Source organism: Sinohyriopsis cumingii, chromosome 9 (genome assembly GCF_028554795.1).
Source record: "Sinohyriopsis cumingii isolate HCF-2022 chromosome 9, ASM2855479v2, whole genome shotgun sequence".
Taxonomy (NCBI): domain Eukaryota; kingdom Metazoa; phylum Mollusca; class Bivalvia; order Unionida; family Unionidae; genus Sinohyriopsis; species Sinohyriopsis cumingii.
This window is the reverse complement of record NC_142969.1, coordinates 90,377,421-90,404,326: the sequence shown is the minus strand read 5'-3', so window position 1 is coordinate 90,404,326 and position 26,906 is coordinate 90,377,421. Positions and strand designations below refer to the sequence as shown.

At 35.1% G+C, this 26,906-nt stretch overlaps 1 protein-coding gene across 1 annotated transcript in view; it reads right to left on the bottom strand.

Annotated features, from left to right (window-relative positions):
• Window positions 1-1,152: 1,152 nt before the first annotated feature.
• Window positions 1,153-26,906, bottom strand: part of LOC149792220 (uncharacterized) — a 124,999-nt gene continuing 99,245 nt past the window's right edge. Inside the window, exons 22-31 of the mRNA XM_089969543.1 lie at window positions 24,962-25,038; window positions 22,733-22,808; window positions 20,976-21,084; window positions 18,375-18,450; window positions 15,882-15,919; window positions 13,952-14,016; window positions 12,282-12,400; window positions 8,487-8,574; window positions 3,192-3,258; window positions 1,153-1,178 (exon numbers count right to left, since the gene is read on the bottom strand). Of these exons, the coding sequence (XP_089825669.1) occupies window positions 1,153-1,178; window positions 3,192-3,258; window positions 8,487-8,574; window positions 12,282-12,400; window positions 13,952-14,016; window positions 15,882-15,919; window positions 18,375-18,450; window positions 20,976-21,084; window positions 22,733-22,808; window positions 24,962-25,038 (741 nt within the window). The remainder of the gene's footprint in view (window positions 1,179-3,191; window positions 3,259-8,486; window positions 8,575-12,281; window positions 12,401-13,951; window positions 14,017-15,881; window positions 15,920-18,374; window positions 18,451-20,975; window positions 21,085-22,732; window positions 22,809-24,961; window positions 25,039-26,906) is intronic.

The window sequence follows — 26,906 nt, the reverse complement described above, 5'->3', positions numbered from 1 at the left end:
TCCCACCCAGTCACATTATCCTGACACCAGGCCGACTAGTTCTAACACTAACCTCTTAACACTGAGTGCCAAGCAAGGCTGCTACTAGTATCACTGTTTATAAGTCTTTGCTATGACTCAGCTGGGGTTCAAACCCGCAACCTCCAGCATCCAAGATGGACACAATAACCACTTAGGCCACCTGAGTGGTCTAACTGGCTCAAGTAATAACAATGACAGAGCATTACAGTTTAACTGGATAATAACACTGTTCCATCAATGAGAAATGACGATAAATTAATAGTTAAAATATGTACGTACAAGTGGAGATAACTACAAGTGGAGATAACTCCACGTGAAGACGAAACACAAGAGTACTATAAATGATACATGATACAGCAGCCATGTGCTAAATAGTATTACAGTGAAACCTTGCTATAGGACACTTCGTTATAGCACAAATTCAAATATAACATGATTGAAGTATGGCTCCTGATAATTAACATATTTGTTCGATCTTGATAAAAATAAATTTGTTTTTCAAAATACCAAAACTAAATTGTAAAATGTTAATCGTCATTTTGGGGAAGAGATTGTGTATTTATTCAGATATAACACTTGTAGTATGACTCCAAGAATTTACAATAATTTCACCAATTTCTTGAAGTGGTGCCAAGTTTTGAGCCAAAACAACAAGAGTTTGATTTATGATTTATAATTTGGCAAAGTGTGACATATTCCTGAAGCTTTTAAAGTTCAAAAGAAACTTGAAGCCCCAGGCAGGATTAAGACCAAAGTTAAACAAATGCAATTAGTTGAGAGTTAGTGTTCTGAAGTCAAGCAAACAATGTGGATGTCTAAAAATGCTTTTTACTCAAATTTATATATAAATTAATTAACCCACCATTTTACAGGAAAATAATAATTTTTTGATGTGCCTATGAAATCAACCATCATACATGCCTCTGAAACAAGTTTACTGATCAAACGGTCAGCAGTTTTGATCATTACCACACACGAAAACACAAATGTAAACCCACCCCTTTCATCTGAACTCTAATTTCTACCTTCAAATCATTCACATATAAAAAGCAAACTTTACTTTCAGTGTTAACAATTACTGAAACAAAACCATTTAAGTTAATAGGGGTGTAGAGACTGAGTAATATATAATCAAACTTTCCTCTCTGCTCTTTGCTCTGCAGTGAAGCAAAATCATGTTACAAAACAAATGTTTCAATGAATATGGATTTTATTTTATGTATTTTTCTTGCACTGTCCTTTAGAGAATGATTGAACATTTTTCAAGGAACTAGCTCAGAACCCACACAAATGAATGTGTTTACTCCCAAACTGGGTTCAGGCTGTTTATATGTACACATGCCTGTTTAATTCTCAACACAAGAGCACAAGAGCATTGCAAGGTCAATACCTTTGACCTTCTGTATTAAGTTTCAGCTCATGTACATGTACTATTCAAGCCTAAATACAATTTTCTTTTTAGAAATTCTGTATATTTGAATTAGGCATTTTACTGTGGGCCAAAACTCAGGCACTTTGGACATGTTCTGCAAATAGGAATATTGCAGAAAACAAAAAACACCCATTTGTGTGAATGTATTAGCCAGAAAATAATGCCATGAAGCAAATGGACCAAACAAATTTCGATTGGTGAGTACAAATACTCAAATATTTATGCTTATGTCATAGATTTCATGTACATAAAAATGATTTTTAAATATGTAATAACTGTTTAAAGTAATTCTTGTTTAACAAGTTGATAGCTGCATCAATGAAGTACATAGCATTGTGCCCACTTCTATCCCCCTACTAATTTGTGGGGTGGGGGGGGTATGCACCATTTTGTACAGCTGACTTGTTTGTCTATAGCACAAGATGTTACATAACTCAATATCATTTTGTGGACCCCAACTGTAGTGCTATATTGTGGTTCCCATGTATTAAACTTCTTTCATTTGTTGAATAGTTGACTTATTCAATCCGTAATCCAAAAGTATTTGCCTAGTCTTGAATGCAAGTCATCCACAAAACATTAGGGTAAAAGCCACATAACTCAAGTTATTTTGTGGAAAATTTCTTTCTTCATTCAGTCTCTGCCATCTTGACTTTTGATCACAAGTTTAATGGTACATTGTTTGGTCACAAATACAAGGCATCCACAAAGTTTCTTTACAGTCTGTGGAACAGGATTTGAATTGTAGAAATGGCTTTATTTATTTTTAGTTCCTATAACCTTGACCATAGGCCTACTGGCCCAAAATGGATAGATGGCTTGTTTGTATCAAGTGCAAGTCATCTACAAAAGTTTAGTCAATGAATGAGGTAGAAAACTTGAGTACTTTTGTGGATACAATTTTTCCTTCTTTCAACTCCAATACCTGTGACCTTTTGAATATGTCTCTTCCTGGTCTTAAATGCAGGCCATTCGTAAGGAACACAAAGTATTGTGCAGAAAGCATTTTCTTAAAGTAACTATGGCCTTGACCTTTGACAGCAAAATCAAACAATGTCTTTCTTATCCCAAACACAAGCCGTTTATAAAATCTGGGCAAGGAAAATGGTATAAAACTTAGGATGTGGAAATAATTCTCCTCCTTTCAGTTCCTGTGACCTTAGCCTTTAACCTTTTGAGCCCAAAGTCAAAATAGGTTTCTACCCTGTCAAAAATACTAGTAACTTACAAAGTTTGGTAATAGTAGATGTTGCAGAAGTCAAGGCATATAAATAAAGCAGCAATAAACAAACTCACATACTGACCACCATTAGAACCAAAATGCTGATTATGTGATGAAAAGCTCCAAAGATATGTCATTTGGTGTCTAAGAGTGTCAATTTAGATCTGAGGCCATTAGGGGTCAAAGAGAGTTGAGATTTAGAAGATTCAACAGCAAGAAGCTGATAACAAAAATGTGTGAAGTTTAGCACGTCAGGAGCTATTTTTGTATGTAGTTTAAATTAAGACCAAATTTATGCATATTTATGCAAGTGATTTATCTAATGAATTCAAATGATTATCTTGCTAAGCACAATCCATCTTTTGCCTCAAGTTACCTCTGTCCTCCAGAAGAATGATCAAGTTGTACAGAAGAAAATGTAATTTGGTGTATTGTAAATGTGTAAGATTTGTAAATGTCTAAGATTTGCATGGGTAAGAAACATAGCTAGCAATCTAAAAATGTTGATATACTTACGTATCTCAGTAGAATGGGTACTTGGATAAGCTCTAGAGCTAAACCGCAGACCATGAAATACAAAACCCTGGTAAAAGAGAAAATAAAATGTATTACATATGACATCACAAAGTTGACCTACCTAATTGTATTACATCTGACATAACACTGTTTATCTACCTAATGGTATTACATATGACATCACACAGTTTATCTACCTAATGGTATTACATATGACATCACACAGTTTATCTACCTAATGGTATTACATATGACATCACACAACTGACCTACCTAATGGTATTACATCTGACATCACATAGTAGGCATACATAATAATATAACATCTGACATCGCACAGTTGACCTAACTAAATGGTATTACACCAGACATCAAAAAGTAGACCTACCTAATGGTATTACATGACATTTCATAGTTGATCAACCTAAATGGTATTACATCTGACATCACAGTTGACCTACCTAATGGTATTACATCTGACATTACAATGTTGACATACCTAATTGTATTACATCTGACATCACATGGTTGACCTAACTAATGGTATTAAATCTGACATCACACAGTTGACCTACCTAAATGGTATTACATCTGACATCACACAGTTGACCTACCAAATAGTATTACATCTGACATCACACAGCTGACATACCTAATGACATTGTGTCTGAAATCACACAGCTAACCTATCTAATGATAACATCTGACATCACACAGTTGACCTTTCTAAATGGTATTACAACTGCCATCACACAGCTGACATACCTAATGGTTATTACATCTGACATCACACAGCTGACCTACCTAAATAGGATTACATCTGACATCACACAGCTGACATACCTAATGGTTATTACATCTGACATCACACAGCTGACCAACCTAAATAGCATTACATCTGACATCACACAGTTGACCTATCGGTATTACATCTGACATCAAATAGTTGACATACCTAATGGTATCACATCTGACTTCCTACAGTTGAAATACCTAATGGTCATTACATATGACATCACACAGTTGACCTACCTAAACAGTATTACATCTGACAACACACAGTTGACCTACCTAACAGTATAGCATCTGACATCACACAGCTGACATACCTAATGGCATTACAACTGAAATAACACAGCTAACCTATCTAATGATAACATCTGACATCACACAGTTGACCTTTCTAAATGGTATTACAACTGCCATCACACAGTTGACATACCTAATGGTTACTACATGACATCACACAGCTGACCTACCTAAATGGTATTACATCTGACATCACACAGCTGACCTACCTAAATGGTATCACATCTGACATCACACAGCTGACCTACCTAAATGGTATTACAACTGCCATCACACAACTGACCTACCTAAATGGTATCACATCTGCATCACACATTTTCCTAATAGTATTACATATGATATCACACAGTTGACATACCTAAATGGTATCACATCTGCATCACACATTTTCCTAATAGTATTACATATGATATCACACAGCTGACATACCTAAATGGTATTACATCTGACATCACACAGCTGACCTACCTAAATGGTATCACATCTGCATCACACATTTTCCTAATAGTATTACATATGATATCACACAGCTGACATACCTAAATGGTATTACATCTGACATAACACAATAGACCTACCTAATGGTTTAATATCTGACATCACAGTTGACCTACCTAATTGTATAACATCCGACATCACACAGTTGACCTAACTAATAGTATTACATATGACATCACACAGCTGACATACCTAAATGGTATTACATCTGACATAACACAGCAGACCTAACTAATAGTATTACATATGACATCACACAGATGACATACCTAAATGGTATTACATCTAACATCACACAGTTGACCTAACTAATAGTATTACATATGACATCACACAGCTGACATACCTAAATGGTATTACATCTAACATCACACAGCTGACCTACCTAATAGTATTACATCTGACATCACATAGTTGGCCTAGCTAATGCACAAGTAGAGATAGATCTGACTATTTGACCATATCTGATGACCAGCCAGTATTATATTTTTACAGATTTGAAAGGTCTTTATGTCGGAATGATTTCTATACAATTTGGTTATATTCTGTTTTTGCTAACTGTTGTCATTTTGTGTGGTGGATCAGTCTGATTTATATACATTTAAATGGCTTTCCTTCCAGACTGTTTTATTTTACATTTAGTCAAATCCATTTAATGATTTTGAGAAGTCATTTAAAGGTTTTCTAGTTCAATTCCAGAAGTCATATTTGATGGTGAATTGGCATGATTTGTATAAATATCAAAGGCCTTGATACCATAAATTTATTTTGTCCCATTGGTACCAAATCCTTTCAACTGTTTGTAAAAAGTCATTATATAGGTTGTTTTCTATTTTTAGTAATGGTGACCATATTTGAGTGCTGGTTAGATTATATAAAAAGTGAAAGGTCTGGCAGGATGTTCTTTGCCAACTTTGCTTGAAATTGGTCCAATGGCTTTTAAGAAGTTGAAACTAGCAGTTGTTGAAGGATGATGGAGCATGCATTATGTTTGACGCACACAGGACCATACCATATTTTGTTGATGGATGATGGACCATGCATTATGCTCAATACACACAGGACATTAGCAAAAGTTGTTGGTGGATGATGGACCATGCATTATGTATGATGCACACAGGACCATACTACAAGAGACCACTCCTGTGGCCTAGTGGTTAGAGCATACACCTCAGATGCGGGAGGTCGTGGGTTTGATTCCTGGTTGAGTCATACCAAATACTTACAAAATGGTACTAACAGCTACCTTGCTTGGCATTCAGCATTAAGAGGTTAATGTTAGGACTGGTCTGCCTGGTGTCAGGATAATGTGACTAGGTGGGACATGATGCTACAAGTCTGCGGCATGATGCCCTAGTGCTAGACATCACTATAAAATTTCACACTGCAGACATCGTAGCGATATGACTGAAAAGTTGTTAAAGCTATGTTTAAAAAATAATCCAAATCCAAATCCATACTACAAGGTTTGATGGATGATGGACCATGCATTATGCCTGATGCACACAGGACCATAGCAAAAGGTGTTAATGGATGATGAACCATACATTATGTATAAAGCAAACAAGACCATACCAAAAGTTGTCAATGAATGATGGACCATGCATTATGCTTGATTCATACAAGACCATACCACAAGTTGTTGAGGGATAACTGATCATGCATTATGCATGATGTACACAGGACCATACTAAAAGTTGTTGGTAGATGATGGATCATGCACGATGCACACAGGACCATACCAAAGTTGCTGATGGATGATGGACCATGAATTATGCCTGATGCACACAGGACCATAGCAAAAGGTGTTAATGGATGATGGATCATGCATGATGCACACAGGACCATACCACATGCTTACTTGGACTGATGACCACATCAACTCAAGAATACCCTGACAAAATAATTGAAATGGCTTGCAACTGAATATCCTCACATTTGTTTTTATCAACTTTTGCTCTCAACCCCTCCCAAGTCTGCACCAAAACCCAAATCCATTACATATATAGTGGAACCTCCTGAACCAAATAAACTGTCCACACCAAACATTTGGATGATTTTATAAAGGTTACCTGTATACGGAGGTTTCATTTTATAAGAACAGCCTCAATGGGACCAAAGTGTTTTGTATGTCTACAGAAAGTTCATTTTTTATAAGAATAACCTCAATTGAACCAAAGCGTTTTGTATGTTACAGAAAGTTCATTTGTATTAGAATAGCTTAAATGGGACCAAAGTGTTTTGTATGTCTACAGAGGTTCATCTGTATTAGAATAGCCTCAATCGAACCAAAGTGTTTTGTATGTCTACAGAGGTTCATTTGTATTAGAATTAGCTTTAACGGAACCAAAGAGTTTTGCACGTCTAAAGAAGATTCATTTGTATTAGTTGTTGTTGTGGGGTTTAACGCCATTTTTCAGCACAAGATAGGCTATGCATGGCAACCAGTATTAATGGTGGAGAAGAACCTGGGAAACCCCGCAAAGAATCACCGACCCACAAGAAGCTACTGGAAAACTTTCTCACATACCCACACTGCCGAATCCTAGACTCAAACCCACGCAGACAGAGGTGAGATGGCACTGATCCGTAACGGAGAGTGCTTTAGACCACTCGGCCACTCGGAGCCCCCCATTTGTATTAGAATAGCCTCAATCGAACCAAAATGTTTTGTATGTCTACAGAAGGTTTATTTTTATAAGAATGGCCTTAATGGGACCAGATTGTTTTGTCTGTCTGCAAAGGAGGTTAGGTTATGGATAGGTCAGGGTAGGAATGTCTGACTAACCTTTGTGTTCTTCTGTGTTGTGACTACAATATAATGTTTGGACAAATATTTTTTACAAAGTGTCACTGTAATGGAAATTTGTGTGCATTTGACTTCTGCCTCCCCACACCTCCATCAGGAACCCTGTAGACAAAAATCTTACCCTGTTGCAAATGGATATCATACAGACAACTATTATCTCAAGTTTTGTGGATATCCACCGTGTGGTTTAGGAAAAACTAGAATAACAGACAGACAGATGGAGAGACAGACAGAATATATGAAGCTTAAGAATATAAATTACAATGTCAAAATGACAAGATGAGAAATTTTTCTAAATACATTTTACTTACCATATCTAAATACCTGTTACATTTTACTTAACAAATCTAAATACCTGTTACATTTTACTTACCAAATCTAAATACCTGTTACATTTTACTTACCAAATCTAAATACCTGTTACATTTTACTTACCAAATCTAAATACCTGTTACATTTTACTTACCAAATCTAAATACCTTTTACATTTTACTTACCAAATCTAAATACATGTTACATTTTACTTACCAAATCTAAATACCTGTTACATTTTACTTACCATATCTAAATACCTGTTAATTTTACTTACCAAATCTAAATACCTGTTACATTTTACTTACCAAATCTAAATACCTGTTACATTTTACTTACCAAATCTAAATACCTATTACATTTTACTTACCAAATCTAAATACCTGTTACATTTTACTTACCATATCTAAATACCTGTTACATTTTACTTACCATATCTAAATACCTGTTACATTTTACTTACCATATCTAAATACCTTTTACATTTTACTTACCATATCTAAATACCTGTTACATTTTACTTACCAAATCTAAATACCTGTTATATTTTACTTATGATATCTAAATACCTGTCACATTTTACTTACCAAATCTGTGGCTATATAGAACTGATTAGGATCTGAGGGTAACAACTGCATGGCTATTGCTCTCATACTTGTCTTCAGGAATCCGTCTCTGAAACAACAAAAATATTGAGAACAATTTGTAAAGCTACTGCAAAATCAAATATTTTCATCTTTTACAGAGGAAATGAAATATTTTTATACCAACTTATGTACCACATTAACAATCTGAGATAAAAAATTATGTACCACATTAACATTTAGAGATACCAACTTGTGTACCACATTAACATTTAGAGATACCAATTTATGTACCACATTAACATTTAGAGATACCAATTTATGTACCACATCAACATTTACAGATACCAACTTGTGTACCACACTAACATTTAGAGATACCAATTTATGTACCACATTAACATTTAGAGATACCAATTTATGTATCACATTAACATTTAGAGATACCAATTTATGTACCATATCAACAATCAGAGATAAAAATTTATGTACCACATTAACATTTAGAGACACCAATTTATGTACCACATTAACATTTAGACACCAATTTATGTACCACATTAACATTTAGACACCAATTTATGTACCACATTAACATTTAGACACCAATTATGTACCACATTAACATTTAGAGACACCAATTTATATGCCACATTAACGTTTAGAGATACCAATTTATGTACCATATTAACATTTAGAGATACCAACTTGTTTACCATACCAACATTTAGTGGGACAAACTTATGTACCATATCATTATTTAGAGAGACAAAATTATGTACCATATTAACATTCAAAGATACCAACTTGTTAACCATACCAACATTTAGTGAGTTGTTGTTGTAGGGTTTAAAGCCATTTTTCAGCCCAAGATAGGCTATACATGGTGGCCAGTATAACTAGTGGAGGAAGAACCCTGGAAAACCCTAGGAAGAACCACCATCCCATGAGAAGCTACAGGCAGGCTTTCTCATGTACCCACATTAGCTGAGCCTGAGACTCGAACCCAGACAGAACATTGAGTGAGACCAACTTATGTACCAATCAACAATTAGAGAGACCAACTTATGTACCATTATGATATTAACATTCTGTTATGTGTATTTAATTTGCATTGTTTGTTACTCTTTTTATTCATTATATGCTATGGATAATTGTATTTGGGATTTGATCTTGTCCAAAATCAAGTTCATTTTCTGCCTGACCTGAAACACTGATTTTGGTTTTGTAAACAACATATCTCAATACGAGTCCATAACACTGGAAATTCCCTATGAAATGCTCGGTCTACTGTTGTTTACCACTTCTTATATTATAATTTTAGTAATATACCTTCTAATTATGACTAATATTTTATCTTGCAAACATCTGGAAATATTCAGAATGAAATTTTCCATTAGGTAATAGTTTCTTTTAGAAAATTCCAATTGTGACCTGAGGTCAAGTAAAGGACTATGTACTCTTGTTACCTAGAAAGTATTCATTTGTGCTGTAAGATCTGAGCAGAATCAGCTGTATCATTGCTGTGTCCAGTATTTTATTTGGGCTGGAATTTACTTATTCAAATTATTCAAGTTATTCTTCTCTGGAAAGTCAAAGTGCTCAAAAATAAAATTCTTGGAAATACATTTATAGTGCACTTCAAAGAAGGATATATTCTTGGATTGTGTTATTGTGATCCAACAAAAAATTATTGGCACATCACTACAACACAGGCCATCACAGGTACCTCAACACTTCCAGTATTGGAACTATTTTGAAATACCACTAAAGTTTATAAATAACTTTAATCCTTAAGTCTTGTTTTAGAAATGCTGGGATTATTTGGAATTTGCAATACCATAAGTTCTTTCTATTATTTTTTCACTATCAATTACAGGGAAATAAATTAATTTTACAAAACTCTCTGGTTTGTACTCTTTCTCTTTCCTATAACACAGTTTAAAACCATAGAGTAAAAACTAAAAATGGGGGCTTGTCTGGGATACAAAATTCTCTAAAATATTTTTTTTTTAAACTTTGCTTTTGAAATATAAATTTAAACCTTGTTTTGGCATTTTCTAAATCCGAGGTATTTTTTTCACAATTAGAAATCTACAGTGAAACTAACAAGCTTTTACAATGTCATATAATGTGAAGAACTTTATTTAAAATTCTAACCAGGAATGGTTAGACCTGTTCAAAAAGGATGAATTACTCCAGTTTGCATATGTGAGAAAGCTTGCTGGTAACTTCTCACAGGTCGATGGTTCTTTCCAAGGTTTTCCCGTGTTCTTCCTCCGCCATTAATACTGGCTGCCATGTATAGCCTATCTTGTGCTGAAAAATGTTGTTAAACCCTATAACAACAACAACAACTCCAGCTTGCCAGACAATATGATCTTTCTGCAGTGAAGGATTTTTTAAAGAAGCAGGAAAAAATATGGTCAAACATTTGGCAGAACAGAATAAACTGGATAAAAGTGCTTTAGATTTGATTAGTAAGTCTCCATCTGGCTTGAACTTAAAATTAAAATAAAAAAATGACACATAGTTAAGAAAGCTTGAGTTTCAGAAAGAAAGAAGTCAGACAAATGCAATTAAAGAATGAAAGAAAAATGCAATTAGATAAAGAGGAAAGAAAATGTAGTTGCATAAAGAGAAAAGAAAGAAAGAGAGAGAATCATAAAAAGAAGATGGGATAATGCAAATGCAAAAAGAAAGAGAGGAGAGAGAAAAGGAAGAATGGGAATTTCAATTTAAGATTAAAGGACTTGAGTTGGCAAGTGAACTGCATGTCCCCAGTTTACATACAAGTTCAGGTTTTAATGATACTATGAATATTTGTTTAGTACCCCCTTTCAAAGAAAAAGAAAAAGATGTCAATAAATATTGTCCTAATTTTGAAAACATTGCTGAAAATTTGAAATGGCCAAGAGAGCACTGGACTCTGTTGACAATGGAGTATACTTCCTTGAGGAATGAAAACTCCAAACAAGTTGGTCAAACAGACTAAAAAGCATGTATTTGTGATACTTTGTGTACATTTATGCTGACCAAGTCCTCACAAAGTGGACAGTGTGTACTTGTGATGCCTTGTATACATGTATGCTGACCAAGTCCTCACAAAGTGGACAGTGTGTATTTGTGATGCCTTGTGTACATGTATGCTGACCAAGTCTTCACAAAGTGGACAGTGTGTATTTGTGATGCCTTGTATACTTGTATGCTGACCAAGTCTTCACAAAGTGGACAGTGTGTATTTGTGATGCCTTGTATACATGTATGCTGACCAAGTCCTCACAAAGTAGACACAGCATATGTAATGCTTTGTGTACAAGCCTGCTGACCAGGTCCTCACAAAGAGGAGAGTGTTCTTTTGTGGTCCCTCGTGTACTTGTATGCTTACCAAGTCCAGGCAAAGTGGACAGTATGTATATGTGATGAGTTTTGTACAAGCATGCGGACCAAGCATTAGTTGAAGTAGTAACTGACAATGGATGAAATTTGGTGACAAGCACCCAGTTTAAGGGGAGAACACTCTCTTATGTCTCAGGAAGATGAAGACATGTTAGCACTTTCTCACTGACACAAGCCAAAAGATGTAGTTATGTAGTTAAAATCTTTCTTAGGTTGGAAGGGCTGATTTTACAAAGGTGTGAATGTACTCCTCCTAATGTACTGCAAACAGCTTTGAAGAAAAAGGTCTTCAAATCAGGTATTTTTCCCCACATGCTATACATAACACAAGTGATTTTCTTACACATAATCCTAAATATCTGCTCATTTTTTTTTACACATTTTCTCTAAATTACTAACCTGGCTGGACCATCCAGTGTAAGAGATGAACTCTTCAGAAGCTTCACCTGCCCTCCAGGGGCAAGGCCAAGGTCACTTTCTGATCCTGCAAGATCAGGGTGCATTATCTCTGCAACGACCTGAACCAAAAAATACAGTTTATGTTGAAGAATATAAAGGGACTAAAGGTTTTACTGTTGCATAAATATCTTGTAAGCTGAGGCTACGACATCCTAGATGAAATATTAAGGGAGTCTGTATATGCAAGCTAGACGATGGCTTTGCATTTTTCTGTGACATGTGTTAAATCACCAGTTTTGATATATGCAAAGGTATACATTCAAGTGTGGTGGTTTTCTTTTTGTTCCTTGTTTTCTATTCGAGTGCGGTAGTTTTCTTTGTGTTCCTTGTTTATCTCGACTCAATGATTTGTTATGCAGTTGGGTAAACCATACAGAGTATGTCAGTGATTTCATACAACTTTTAGTGCAATACAGATTACATCAAGTTTAAATGTTAAATATTAAGCTTAGAGACAGTATCAATAAATTTGAAATTTATTTAAAAGATTCTTATAGTAAGTAGAGAGATTATAAGTTTTTCATAATATCCAGTCCATTAATTTTTAGCAACACATCAATTAAAGCATTTTAATCTGTCTAAAGAGAAATTATAATTAATAGTAATACGTTCTGAATGAAGGTTTTACTTTTAAATATGAAAGCTGTAATGTGACTGGAGAATCAATAGGTCGACAGAACATGACTTCATATAGGTGCACATCAAAAGTCTGTTATGTCAGACATATTGGTTGTAATCAAACTGGCCTCTGTAAAAAGCCCAATCTGGGAACAATCTAGAAGTGGCCTTTTGGAACAGTTGGTCTTTATATACAGGTAAAAATTAGCTGATTTATGTAAAAATGGGATCTATGGAACTTAGGTCTTTCTGTGCAGGTGGTACTTAAAAGTCAGTGATTGCTATAACAGGGTTGATGGTAACAACAAGTACAGGGAACTGGAACTATCACTGGTAAATAACAACAAGTACAGGGAATTGTAACTATCACTGGTAATGGAGCTGGTGAATTCATATGCAACATTATGTTTACCTTTTAGGTGACAATAACTAAACACAACACTGTGTCCTGCATGAAAACAACACTGTTATCACAAAGAATTGGCATTTCTTTTCAGGAACAAGTGAGTTTACATGTGCCGTAAATCCGATTTATACTGTGCATCATACAACTATAAGCACAATGTTATGGCATATTTTACTGGTGATAAAACATATTCATATTTGTGAAACAAATATCCTCCCCCCCAAAAAAAATGCAAAAATAATTTCAAGTCCATAAAGTTTCTAAAAATTGGTAAATAATGAAAAAATCATTCTATTAACTTGAAACTAAAATAAGGCCAATTATCCCATAAAATGTTACAAATTAAATTATTGAAACAGTATGAAAATCTAATCAGGTGATGAAGATATGTATGCCTAATGTATTCCATTTATCTGTGTCAAGTGGTTTTTGTGTAATCATGCAAAGAAGATTCACAGAATGATTACTGGACATTGAACAAATTAAATCCAGATCTCTTCTACCCACCTCCTTCTCTGCTTCAAGCAATAAGGGTTGTTTTAATTTTTAAATTATTTTCTAAACTTTCACCAAGAAGTTAACCTACCCAAAAGTGCATCACTGCCATGTCTTCCGTGGAAACTAATTGGAAAGAGAGACCTGCTGATGAATCTGAAATGACAAGAAATAAAATTACTGTCCACTTGCAAAGACTTTGTGTCAAAATAAATATGTGGTCTGAAAAAGCTCTGATAATGTTTTTAGAACAAGTAAATTAGAATCATATAAATCACAGAGTAACGATGTGCCAATCAAAACATTAGTAGGAAAACAATCAGGTGGGACAGAAAATGATCAAACATGAGTGTTCCATGGTGGAACACTCTGTCCTCACACATAATGTAATTCAACATGAGTGTTCCACAATGGAAGATACAGTCCTCACACATAGTATAATCCAACATGAGTGTTCCACAATGGAAAATAGTCCTCACACATAATATAATCCAACATGAGTGTTCCACAATTTCAATCTGAAAGGTTCCAAATGTTTACAAGATAAAATCTTAGTTATAATTTAATGTTACTAAAACTGTAATATAAAAGGTGGTAAACAACAGTAGACCAAGCATTTCATAGGGAATTTCCAATGTCCTGGACTCAGATTGAGATAAACATGTTTACAAAACCAAAATCAGTGATTCAGGTCAGGCAGAAAATGAACTTGAATTTGGACAAGGTCAAATCCCAAATACAATTATCCATAGTATATAATGAATAAAAGAGTAACAAACAATGCAGATTAAATATACATAACAGAATGTTAATATGGTACACAAGTTGGTTTCTTTAATTGTTGATTGGTACATAAGTTGGTCTCATTAAATCTTGGTATGGTAGATAAGTTGGGCTCACTAAATCTTGGTGTGGTAAGCAAGTTGGTATCTTTAGATGCACTGAAAAAATATGGAGATCAGCACTTGTCCAAAGAATTAGCCCACCAATCAAACCAATGGAGATCAGTATTTGTCCCATAAATCAGCCCACCAATCCAACCAACAAAGATTAGCACTTGTCCCAAGAATTAGCCCACCAATCAAACCAAAGGAGATCAGTATTTGTCCCATAAATCAGCCCACCAATCCAACCAACAAAGATTAGCACTTGTCCCAAAAATTAGCCCACCAATCAAACCAAAGGAGATCAGTATTTGTCCCATAAATCAGCCCACCAATCCAACCAACAAAAGATCAGCACTTGTCCCAAACATCTGCCCACCAATCAAACCAACAGAGATCAGCTTTTGTTCCAAAAATCAGCCCGCCAATCAAACCAACAGAAATCAGCACTTGTCCCAAACATTTGCCCACCAATCAAAGCAACAGAGATCAGCATTTGTCCCAAGAATCAGCTGACCAATCAAACCAACAGAGATCAGCACTTGTCCCAAGAATCAGCCCACCAATCAAACCAACAGAAATCAGCACTTGTCCCAAGAATCAGTCCACCAATCAAAGCAAAAGATCGGTGTGAAACAGCAGTCATAAAAATAATTGTGACAACACAAACATTAGACAATCTATTCTATTCTCTTCTCTGTTATGGCACATTAAGACATGAAAGTCTATACTGTGCTAGGGCTTTTGGAGTAAAGAGACTGACTTGTCATTATGAAATCAAGTGAGAGCTAAAAGCTAATACTGTGCAGGTTTGTTCATAATAATGAGAAAAACTGTAGATGGAATATAAGGAACATTTTAGTCAATAAAATTCACACAAATAAACCCAAAGATCAGTTAATCTTCATTTTCTATGTAAGCACATGAATGACCTCAAGACCCCCCACCCCTCTCACAGAATATTTTGTTAGATTTTCACACTAAAAAGTCACAAGCATGAGTACAACACATATAAAAATGTAAAATCTGGGAAGGTGTTTTTTTCAGCTGTGTGTACAATTTGGGATCACTCTTTCAAGTGTGCATGATAAAATATCGTAAAGCAAAAAAGCATTTCAGAAACATAATAGCACTTACCATCACTTGAATCTGAGGACTGCTGGTCAGACTTGTTACTGGTAAAGAGAAAAAAAAGGAAAAATAAAAATAAAAGACATTTAAAATCTGTTGAATCTGAAGGCATATAATGATAATCTGACCTTACAAATACCTTTATATATGTACAAAAGAATGTGATACAAGTTGTCCCTGTATTTTTCAGCGATTAAAAAATTGGATGCATAAGAAAAATTAAAAAAATGTAAAATTGTAAATAAAATTTAACCCAGATTCTGTTCAGTGCATGAACAACAAAAACAATGAGAGTCCCCTTAAAGTGAATGATGCTGGTCTACTGATCAAAAAGAATTTCTATGAATTCAAGATAAGACCATTTCATTTAACTACTGAGTGCTGAAACCGTCTTTGATACTTTGCATAATAATAAGATATTTCAAATAAGTAGCGATGGTAGACACACTGGAACCATTTTCATGGTAGACACACTGGTACCATTTTCATGGTAGACACACTGGTACCATTTTCATATAGCACCAACTAGATATCATAAGAAGCCTTGTTGCAAAAACCCATGCTGATAGGACCATCCATCCAGGACAAGTTGCAAAAACCCATGCTGATAGGACCATCCATCCAGTACAAGTTGCAAAAACCCATGCTGATAGGACCATCCATCCAGGGCAAGTTGCAATAACCCATGCTGATAGGACCATCCATCCAGGACAAATTGCAAAAACCCATGCTGATAGGACCATCCATCCAGGACAAGTTGCAATAACCAAGATTTTCATCATGGCCTCTATACTGGCAGATCTGAACACCCTTTTAAGTTAGAACCAACTAGATATCATAAGTTTTCTGGTGACAACTCAGCACTGATATGACTATGTTAAAGAGGAGTAGTGATAACAGGATTTTCAAGATGGCCACGTTGGGGGGCTTTACTGGTTTTCTGATCTGCACCTTTTACATTTAAGACCAAAGAAACATCATAAGAATTCCTTTAGTGAAAACACATTGTTAACATGACCATCCATTCAAGAGAAGTAGCAATAACTGGATTTTCAAAATGTCCATTGCTGAGACCATATCAGGTAGGAATGTATACGTAAAGTTTAATAGAAATCCTGCAAATAATTTATGAGTAGCATTAACAGACTTTTGCTAACAGACAGATGAAGAAATAGCCAGTTGAGGTCAAAACAAATAGAATAGAAATTGTTGATTTGAAGACAGATGGACAACAGGCCTTCAGGTCTAATGCCAGCTGAGGTCAAAACAAATAGCATGGAAATTGTTGATTTTGAAGACAGATGGACAACATGCCTTCAGGTCTATAGTCAGGTGAGATCAAAACAAATAGCATGGAAATTGTTGATTGGAAGACAAAGGTCCAACATATCAGCAAACTGATTTGGTTTCAAACCCTATTCATTACTGGACTTCAGCAAACTGAAGATCATTTAAAATACTTTATCATGGCAGAATTTTCTATTGTTGTAAAAAGGGACAAAAAAGCAATATTATTATAGAGAATGATGAGCTTAATGTCATGTGGCTAGAAATATCTGAAGCTTAAAGTGTATTTAATAAACAATGAACTTAAGGTCATGTGGCAAAGAAAACTGCATGCTTACAGTATTTAATAAACAATGAACTCAAGCTCATGTGGCAAAGAAAACTGCATGCTTACAATGTATTTAATAAACAATGAGCCCAAGGTCATGTGGCAAAGAAAACTGCATGCTTACAGTATTTAATAAACAATGAACTCAAGGTCATGTGGCAAAGAAAACTGCAAGCTTACAGTATTTAATAAACAATGAACTCAAGCTCATGTAGGAAAGAAAACTGCATGCTTACAGTATTTAATAAACAATGAACTCAAGGTCATGTGGCAAAGAAAACTGCATACTTACAGTGTATTTAATAAACAATGAACTCAAGGTCATGTGGCAAAGAAAACTGCATGCTTACAGTGTATTTAATAAACAGCAAGCTAAAGGTCATGTGGCATAGAAAACTGCATGCTTACAGTGTATTTAATAAACAACAAGCTCAAGGTCATGTGGTAAAGAAAACTGTATGCTTACAGTATATTTAATAAATAACAAGCTCAAGGTCATGTGGCAAAGAATATTGCATGCTTACAGTGTAGTTAATAAATAATGAGCCCAAAGGTCATGTGGCAAAGAATATTTCATGCTTACAGTATAGTTAATGAATACAGCCCAAAGGGCATATGGCAAATATTATGTAAAGCACACAGTGTAGTTAATAACTAATGAAGAAAATGTTCAATTTAAGAAAATATCATGAACAAGTGAAAACTTAACTAGGAAAAAGTAAAACCTTAACATTTCATATTGTCTGATGCACTGATACTGTATGTTCAGTATTTGTAGCAGCATCTGATTTTTTACATTCTAACAATGGGTGCTTCATTTCTACCATACATGTATAATAATAATACCTAGTACTGAATGGTCAGAGTGAAATATTAGTCCTCACCTCATGGTCATGTATGAATATATCGGACATATGCTATTGACAGGACTGTGGTGATTCTCATTGTCCAGTACACCAGCTGCATTATAAAAAAAAACAATTACATTTATGGAAGCCTTGATGGCAAAAATACAGTAAAATATGTGTAAGTATATGAAAAGGAAACATTAAATAATCTTCAAGGTGTATACCTTTTAACTTCATGCATAATTTCTTCTTTAGTGTATCATGTTTTTTACTCTTCATTTCTTATTCTTTAATTATCCTATCTTTTGTCCAAACCAAAGTGTACCATATAGCATCAGAAAGGTGCTGGTTCAAAGTCTAAACAGGCCACAATGGATCCCTAGACGGAGAAAGTGTAGTGATTCAGTGATTAAGATGCCAGACTCAGGACCAGAAGGGTGAAAGTTCAAAGTCTACACAGACCAGGTCTTCTCGGTCATTGTGCTACAACCTCCGGCAAGGCACTTTACTCCAACTGCCCATGTCTTAATGTGCCATAACAAAGAAGAGAACAGAACAGATTGTCTAATGTTTGCGTTGTCAGAAGTATTTTTCTGACTGCTCTTTCAGGATGATCTCCATTGCTTTGATTGGTGGGCTAATAGTTGGATAAGTGCAGATCTCTGTTGGTTAGATTGGTGGGCTGATTTATGGGAAAAGTGCTGATCTCTGTTGATTGGATTCGTGGGCAGATTTTTGGGACAAGTGCTAATCTCTGTTGGTTGGATTGGTGGGCTAATAGTTGGACAAGTGCTGATCTCTGTTGGTTAGATTGGTGGGCAGATTTTTGGGACTAGTGCTAATCTCCTTTGATTTTACTGGTGGGTTAATTCTTGGGACAAGTGCTGATCTCCATATTTTTTCAGTGCATTTTTTTTTACAGCAATGCAATTAAAAGTCAGACCACTGCAATGGCCTAAGTGTTAGAGTGTCCACCTTGGATGTGGGAGGTTGTGGGTTCAAACCCAAGCTGAGACATACCAAAGACTTATAAAAACGGTACTAGCAGCTGCCATGCTTAGCATTCAGCATTAAGAGATTACTGTTAGGACTGGTCAACCTGTTGTCAGGATAACGTGACTGAGTGGGACATGATGCCACATGTCTATGGCATGGTGACCCAGTGCTAGACAACGCTATAAACTACCACACTGCAGGCATATTAGTGATATGACTCAAGTTGGTAAAGCTATGTTAAAATTCCAAACACACACACAATTTAAAGGACAGTTATTTCTACTACAACCCTGTCTAGTATTGAAGCTGGTACAAATCTCTGGTCACTCCAAGAGTACCAAATTCAAACTAATGTGCTTTGACCTCTGTGTACAATTCAATGAATGACATAAGCAGTCATATATATATCCCCATTTAAGAATCAATACATAAATAAATCAGTACGGCAAAAAATATACTCTTACTCATCATCTATAAAATAATAGCTGAATGAGACATATGACAAGTCATAATGGAATGATCACAACAAGTCATAATGGAATGATCACAACAAGTCATAATGGAATGATCACAACAAGTCATATTGGAATGATCAGGACAAGTCATAATGGAATGATCACAACAAGTCATAATGGATTGATCAGCACAAGTCATAATGGAATGATCACAACAAGTCATAATGGAATGATCACTTCATTATGAGATTAGTAAAAATTATTTATTTTACACAAATGAACATCTTTAAAAAAAGAGACTTCATTCCAAGTAACCAGTGTAAAATTATCCTATTATACAGCAATTATGTTTGTTTGCAAGATAAGATCTATAATTACAGTTGTAATTACATCTTGATAAATGCAATCAAAGCTTACCGAAAACACTTAAAATAAACATGCCAACATGGTAACCAAATAATAATTACATTTTTATTAGTCTCCATGAAAAAAACAAAGAAATTTAACAAATCAGCTGTTGAGTATTTATCATCTGACATCTTATTTGAAGTCATTATGGTAAATATGACATGTGAGCTTGTGAATTCAATGTGTGTTAACTAACTTGCTGAATTACAGTAATACAACAATAATCTAGTGAGATACAAGTCAATGAATGTAAAATAACTGGCTGAATTACTGTAAGACAACACTATCTAGTGAGATACAAGTCAATGAATGTAAAATAACTGGCTGAATTACAGTAATACAACAATAATCTAGTGAGATACAAGTCAATCAATGTAAAATAACTGGCTGAATTACTGCAATACAACAATAATCTAGTCAATGAATGTAAAATAGCTGGCTGAATTACTGTAATACAACAATATCTAGTGAGATACAAGTCAGTGAATGTAAAATAACTGGCTGAATTGCAGTAATACAACAATAATCTAGTGAGATACAAGTCAATGAATGTAAAATAACTGGCTGAATTACTGCAATACAACAATAATCTAGTCAATGAATGTAAAATAGCTGGCTGAATTACTGTAATACAACAATATCTAGTGAGATACAAGTCAGTGAATGTAAAATAACTGGCTGAATTGCAGTAATACAACAATAATCTAGTGAGATACAAGTCAATGAATGTAAAATAGCTGGCTGAATTACTGTAAGACAAGTCCTGGTGCTCACTTACCTGTATCATAAGTAGGAAAGCGTAATAAATATTCCTGATTATTCACCACAACAGATTTATGCAGTGATGCTACCTCCCTGAGGTCCCACACAGCTATGGACCCATCAACCTGTACAGAAATATGGACACTGTGATTAAAGAAGGTTGGATACAGAACACTGACAAGTAAAAATAATCATAAATGGAATTGCTATTATATTATCACTGCTTCAAGAAGTCAACAGTATATAGCATTCACTGAGTCCATCAAGAAGTCAACAGATTATAGGATTCACTTTGTCCATCAGAAAGTCAACAGTATATAGTATTCACTGAGTCCATCAAGAAGTCAACAGATTATAGGATTCACTTTGTCCATCAGAAAGTCAACAGTATATAGTATTCACTGAGTCCATCAAGAAGTCAACAGTATATAGTATTCACTGAGTCCATCAAGAAGTCAACAGTATATAGTATTCACTGAGTCCATCAAGAAGTCAACAGTATATAGTATTCACTGAGTCCATCAAGAAGTCAACAGATTATAGGATTCACTTTGTCCATCAGAAAGTCAACAGTATATAGTATTCACTGAGTCCATCAAGAAGTCAACAGTATATAGTATTCACTGAGTCCGTCAAGAAGTCAACAGTATATAGTATTCACTGAGTCCATCAAGAAGTCAACAGTATATAGTATTCACTGAGTCTGTCAATAAGTCAACAGTATATAGTATTCACTGAGTCCATCAAGAAGTCAACAGTATATAGTATTCACTGAGTCCATCAAGAAGTCAACAGTATATAGTATTCACCAAGTCCATCAGTGCATGTTAGTGCATCCTCTTTGTCAGGCTATAACTCTGACATAACTACAACAATCAACATCAAACTTGTAATGTGGGCATATCATGTACCTTAAATGGGTCACTGTGACCTTCAAAATGGCTCAAAATTTTGTTTACAGGCTCTAATTCCAACACCCCTTTGAACCTATTTCCACCAAACCTGTTTTGTGGGTTATATTACTCTTTTCTTTTCTTTGTTTAATTAAAGCAAAGTTAAACCATAGGCTAGAGCATCCGATAAATTTATTCATTTGACAGACTGGGCTTCATTTGTGTTATGATGAACAGTACTGATGTTATGCTTGTCAAAACAACTGACCTGCGCATAACTCTGGCAAGGAAACTAAAAAAATACACAATACACATTGAGTTAATTCTAGTCAGTAATTATAGAGTTTATTTGATGTTTTGTTTTGTACTCAATAGTATTTTTCTCATTCAATAACTGTAACACAGACAAATAAATAAATGCTTATAACAAGAGTCTAGAGCACAATCAAAGCATTGCCGTAAAACCTATGACCTTGTCCTCCAAGGTCAAAAGATTCATATAGCAGAATGAACTGTATTCACTTCTTTTAATGATTTGAGGTAACAGGAAAATCAATGAAAGGTTTAGAAATATATAACCAAATGACAAACCTTTATCAAAATCTTCATGCAAATTTTTTATGACTTTTGACCTCGACTCCAAGGTAATGGGACGAAATGAACTGTATTAGCCTGATAATGATTCATCTAAATTATGAAGGAAATCCATCAAGGGAAATAACCCTAACAAAGATTTTTATGATGGGCAAACTTGCACATTACATAATAAATTGTCTTTGCTTCAAATTCATTTACAAAATAACGTTTGAACTCTGTAAATTCTTTGTAGTAATTATTCTTCACAGGACAAAACAAAAACAAACATAATAAGGCAGCTCACCATGCCGGCAAACACTAATGTTGGCTTGACTGGACTAAAACAACAACACTTGGGCTGAGATTCACAGGCGAGAATTCTGGAATAAAACATAAGACATGTCTGTACATATACACAGAGAGAGAGAGATATATATATATATATATATATATATATATATATATATATATATATATATATATATATATATATATATATATATATAATGTGGGACACATAGACTTGCTAAAGACTGGGATAAAGTATAAAATAAGGATTATTTATATAGTATAACAAACCACGAAACCAGACTGGTGCAGGTTTGAATTCTACCATCAAATCTGCTTGGGTAAGCTACTGTAATAAATCTGGAGTATGCGCATTTGGTTATAGCACCCCATTTTAAGGAATTCATAGATTTTTGTGATTACTTGTCTGATTATTGGAATTCAGTGCCATGAAAATATTCCTTAGCCCAAAATAATTAACCAATTACTAGAAGCAAACATCACAGAGTGAAGTGTTAGTGAGTTTCAATGATGCCATGGTTCACTAGTAGTGAATTCAGGTCAAAACTGAATGAGTGACCCTGGAATACCATAGTCCCTATTAAAATCTAGTAGTGTACATTGGTGGTGTGACTGCAGTGGCAGTAATTACGATAGGAAACCGGTAAATTACACAGAGAAATAAATAAGAACGGACTCAGCAAATACTGTTTATGTTGCCATGGTGGCAAATGTGATGCAGCTGTACTGGTGAAATGTGCCTGGAAAGCATAGTTTTACTGGCCTAAGGTGGCATAGTTAAAATAGTTCCCCATGTTAGGGGACAGATGTATAGTTTCTATGGTGTGAACTGGCGGTATGGAAACCTAATGAAGAGAAACCATGCAATGTTGATAGATATTAGGCAGGTTGTGAGATTGGTGGTCTTGCATTGATTAGAGTAAAATTTATGTATAGAACAGACACATCAGGCTTTCTAATTTACAACTGAAGTTGCATGGAAGTCTTTGGAAATTTGGGGTAAACTTATAATTTCTAGCGGGAATTGTGCCAGGGTTTGACACCACTCTGTCAAGTAAAGACCTCTGGTATGTAACACTACTATTGTATCAGTGGTCAAGCACTTTACTCCAATGACCTTGGCACAACACAGTATACTTTTGTACCTGTGCCGGAATAGAAACACCATAAAAGCAAATCAATCTTCATGACTGGAAGTGAACAGACATTGGAAAACACACCTGATCTGACAATAATATGCTGGACTGGTTTAACATCAAGGCCTGACCTCTTACCTGTACAGATGTTAATAGAATGACCTGACCTCTTTCCTGTACAGGTGTTAATAGAAGGTACCTGACCTCTTTCCTGTACAGGTGTTAATAGAAGGACCTGACCTCTTTTCCATACAGGTGTTAATAGCAGGATCTGACCTCTTTCCCATACAGGTGTCAATAGCAGGACCTTACTTCTTTCCAGTACAGGTGTTAATAGCAGGATCTGACCTCTTTCACAAACAGGTGTTAACAGCAGGACCTGACCTCTTTCCCATACAGGTGTCAATAGCAGGACCTGACTTCTTTCCAGTACAGGTGTTAATAGCAGGATCTGACCTCTTTCACATACAGGTGTTAATAGCAGGACCTGACCTCTTTCCCATACAGGTGTTAATAGCAGGACCTAACATCTTTCCTATACAAGTGTTAATAGCAGGACCTGACCTCTCTCCTGCACAGGTTTTAATAGAAGGATCCAACCTCTTTCCATTACAGTGTTAATAGCAGGACCCAACCTCTTTCCAATATAAGTGTTAATAGCAGGACCCAACCTCTTTCCCATATAGGTGTTAATAGCAGGACCTGACTTCTTTGCAGTATTGGTGTTAATTACAGGGCCTGATCTTTTTCCCATACAGGTGTTAATAGCAGGACCCAACCTCTTTCCCATACAGGTGTTAATGGCAGGACCTGACCTCTTTCACATACAGGTGTTAATGGCAGGACCTGACCTCTTTCCCATACAGGTGTTAATGGTAGGACCTGACCTCTTTTCCATACAGGTGTTAATGGCAGGACCTGACCTCTTTCCCATACAGATGTTAATGGTAGGACCTGATTTCTTTCCACTACAGGTGTTAACAGCAGGACCTGACCTCTTTCCTGTACAGGTGGTGTGTTGTTAGCAGGAACTGACCTCTTTCCTGATGCACATGATTCTCCTAAGAGTTTATACTAAATGAACTTACTTTTGTGGGTAGAAGGGTTCGTTAGTGTTCCAGACACATATGATTCCTCTCTTGTCTACTGGTTTATCATCTGATACCTGTGAAGAAAAGCAACAACTACATCTTGTTGTGACGGATGCTTCACAAAGAAAATAAAAACTACACCAGTCTAATTGTGACAGATGATTCACAAAGAAAATAAAAACTACACCTAATTGTGATGGCTGCTTCATAAAAATAAAAATAAAATACACTTATTTGTGATGGATGCTTTACAATGGGTCCCATTCTCTAGAAATCATTTGTCTGGTCCTAAACAGAATCTTCTGCAAAACCAACATTTGAACTTGTATGACAAATTTTGTTGAAATCCAATGCTTAGTAAAGATGTCCCATGGAAACCAAAGTCAGGGCTCAAAGCCTCATGAATCTGAATCCACACGCCAAATCTGGTTTGAAAAAGGTATGCACAGAGAGAGAGAGAGAGAGAGAGAGAGAGAGAAAGGATGAATGAACAATCATGGAGCCAAAACCTCCTGTAAATAAGACTCAACCCATACAAGACCGATGTTAAGTCCAGGATTCATATAAATTGCATATGAATATGATGAATAGTTTATTAACAATGGCTGTTACAAAAACATCCCATGAAAAGATATGAAATCAATTGTCACTGACCAGTGAAAATGGAGCTATGAAGACCGAACTTATAAATGAAGAAAAAACTCATAAAAGGTCCATCTAGTGCTATGAGACAATGTATAAACCAAGCTACATCACAATATGTTTAATGGTTTATTAACTATGCCCTTTACAAGCAACATCCCATGAAAAGATACGAAATCAATTGTCACTGGCCACTGAAAATCGAGCTTAGAAGACAGAACTCATAAAAAGTCCATCTAGTGCTATCAGACAATATATAAACCAAGTTACATCACAATATGTTGAATGACTGTAGAAATGTGTGATTTACAAAGATCTGCTAACTTTAAAGTGATGGATAAAGAACAATAACTCTATCAAAAGAAGATTTTAAAGGTGTGTGTGATTTGTATTTTTAACATAGCTTTAACATATTAGATTTTAAAAGTGTGTGTGATTTGGATTTTTAACATAGCTTTATCAATATAGATTTCAAAGGTGTGTGTGATTTGTATGTTTAACATAGCTTTAACAATTTAGATTTTAAAAGTGTGTGTGATTTGGATTTTTAACATAGCTTTATCAATTTAGATTTTAAAGGATAAAACCTCTCAGGCAATTCACATTCCCAATGGCATCAACATGTAACAGGCAATTCACCTTCCCAATGGCATCACCATGTAACAGGCAATTTACATTCCCAATGGCATCAACATGTAACAGGCAATTCACCTTCCCAATGGTGACAACATGTAACAGGCAATTCACCATCCCAACTGCATCAACATGTAACAGGTAATTTGCCTTTCCAATGGCATCAATATGTAACAGGCAATTCACATTCCCAACTGCATCAACATGTAACAGGCAATTCACCTTCCCAATGGCAACAACATGTAACAGGCAATTCACTTTCCCAATGACATCCAAATACATATAAGGGTTCCCAAGTTATGTTGATTACACAAGTGTGAATGGACAGACTGGTGGATGGACAAGGCGATCTCCAAAATGCAGGACCCTTATGAAAATATCAATCAAGCCAACAGAATATCCACAAGCAATATTTTAAAAAATCTGTCACTTATGAAAATACTCCATCAAGGAAAAATAATATCCACAATTACACAAAGATGTCTCAACTAAAATTTCAAGTGTCATAAATAATGAACATTTTGGCCATGAATTAGGTTTGAATGAAAGCATTATGACATTTCTAAATGTAGTGGAGTTAGGATGAGAAGGAGCTGGATAAAATTAAAATTGATAATAGATGTTTTTATATCAACTGCATTTATTTTATCAAAACAAAGTTACTGCA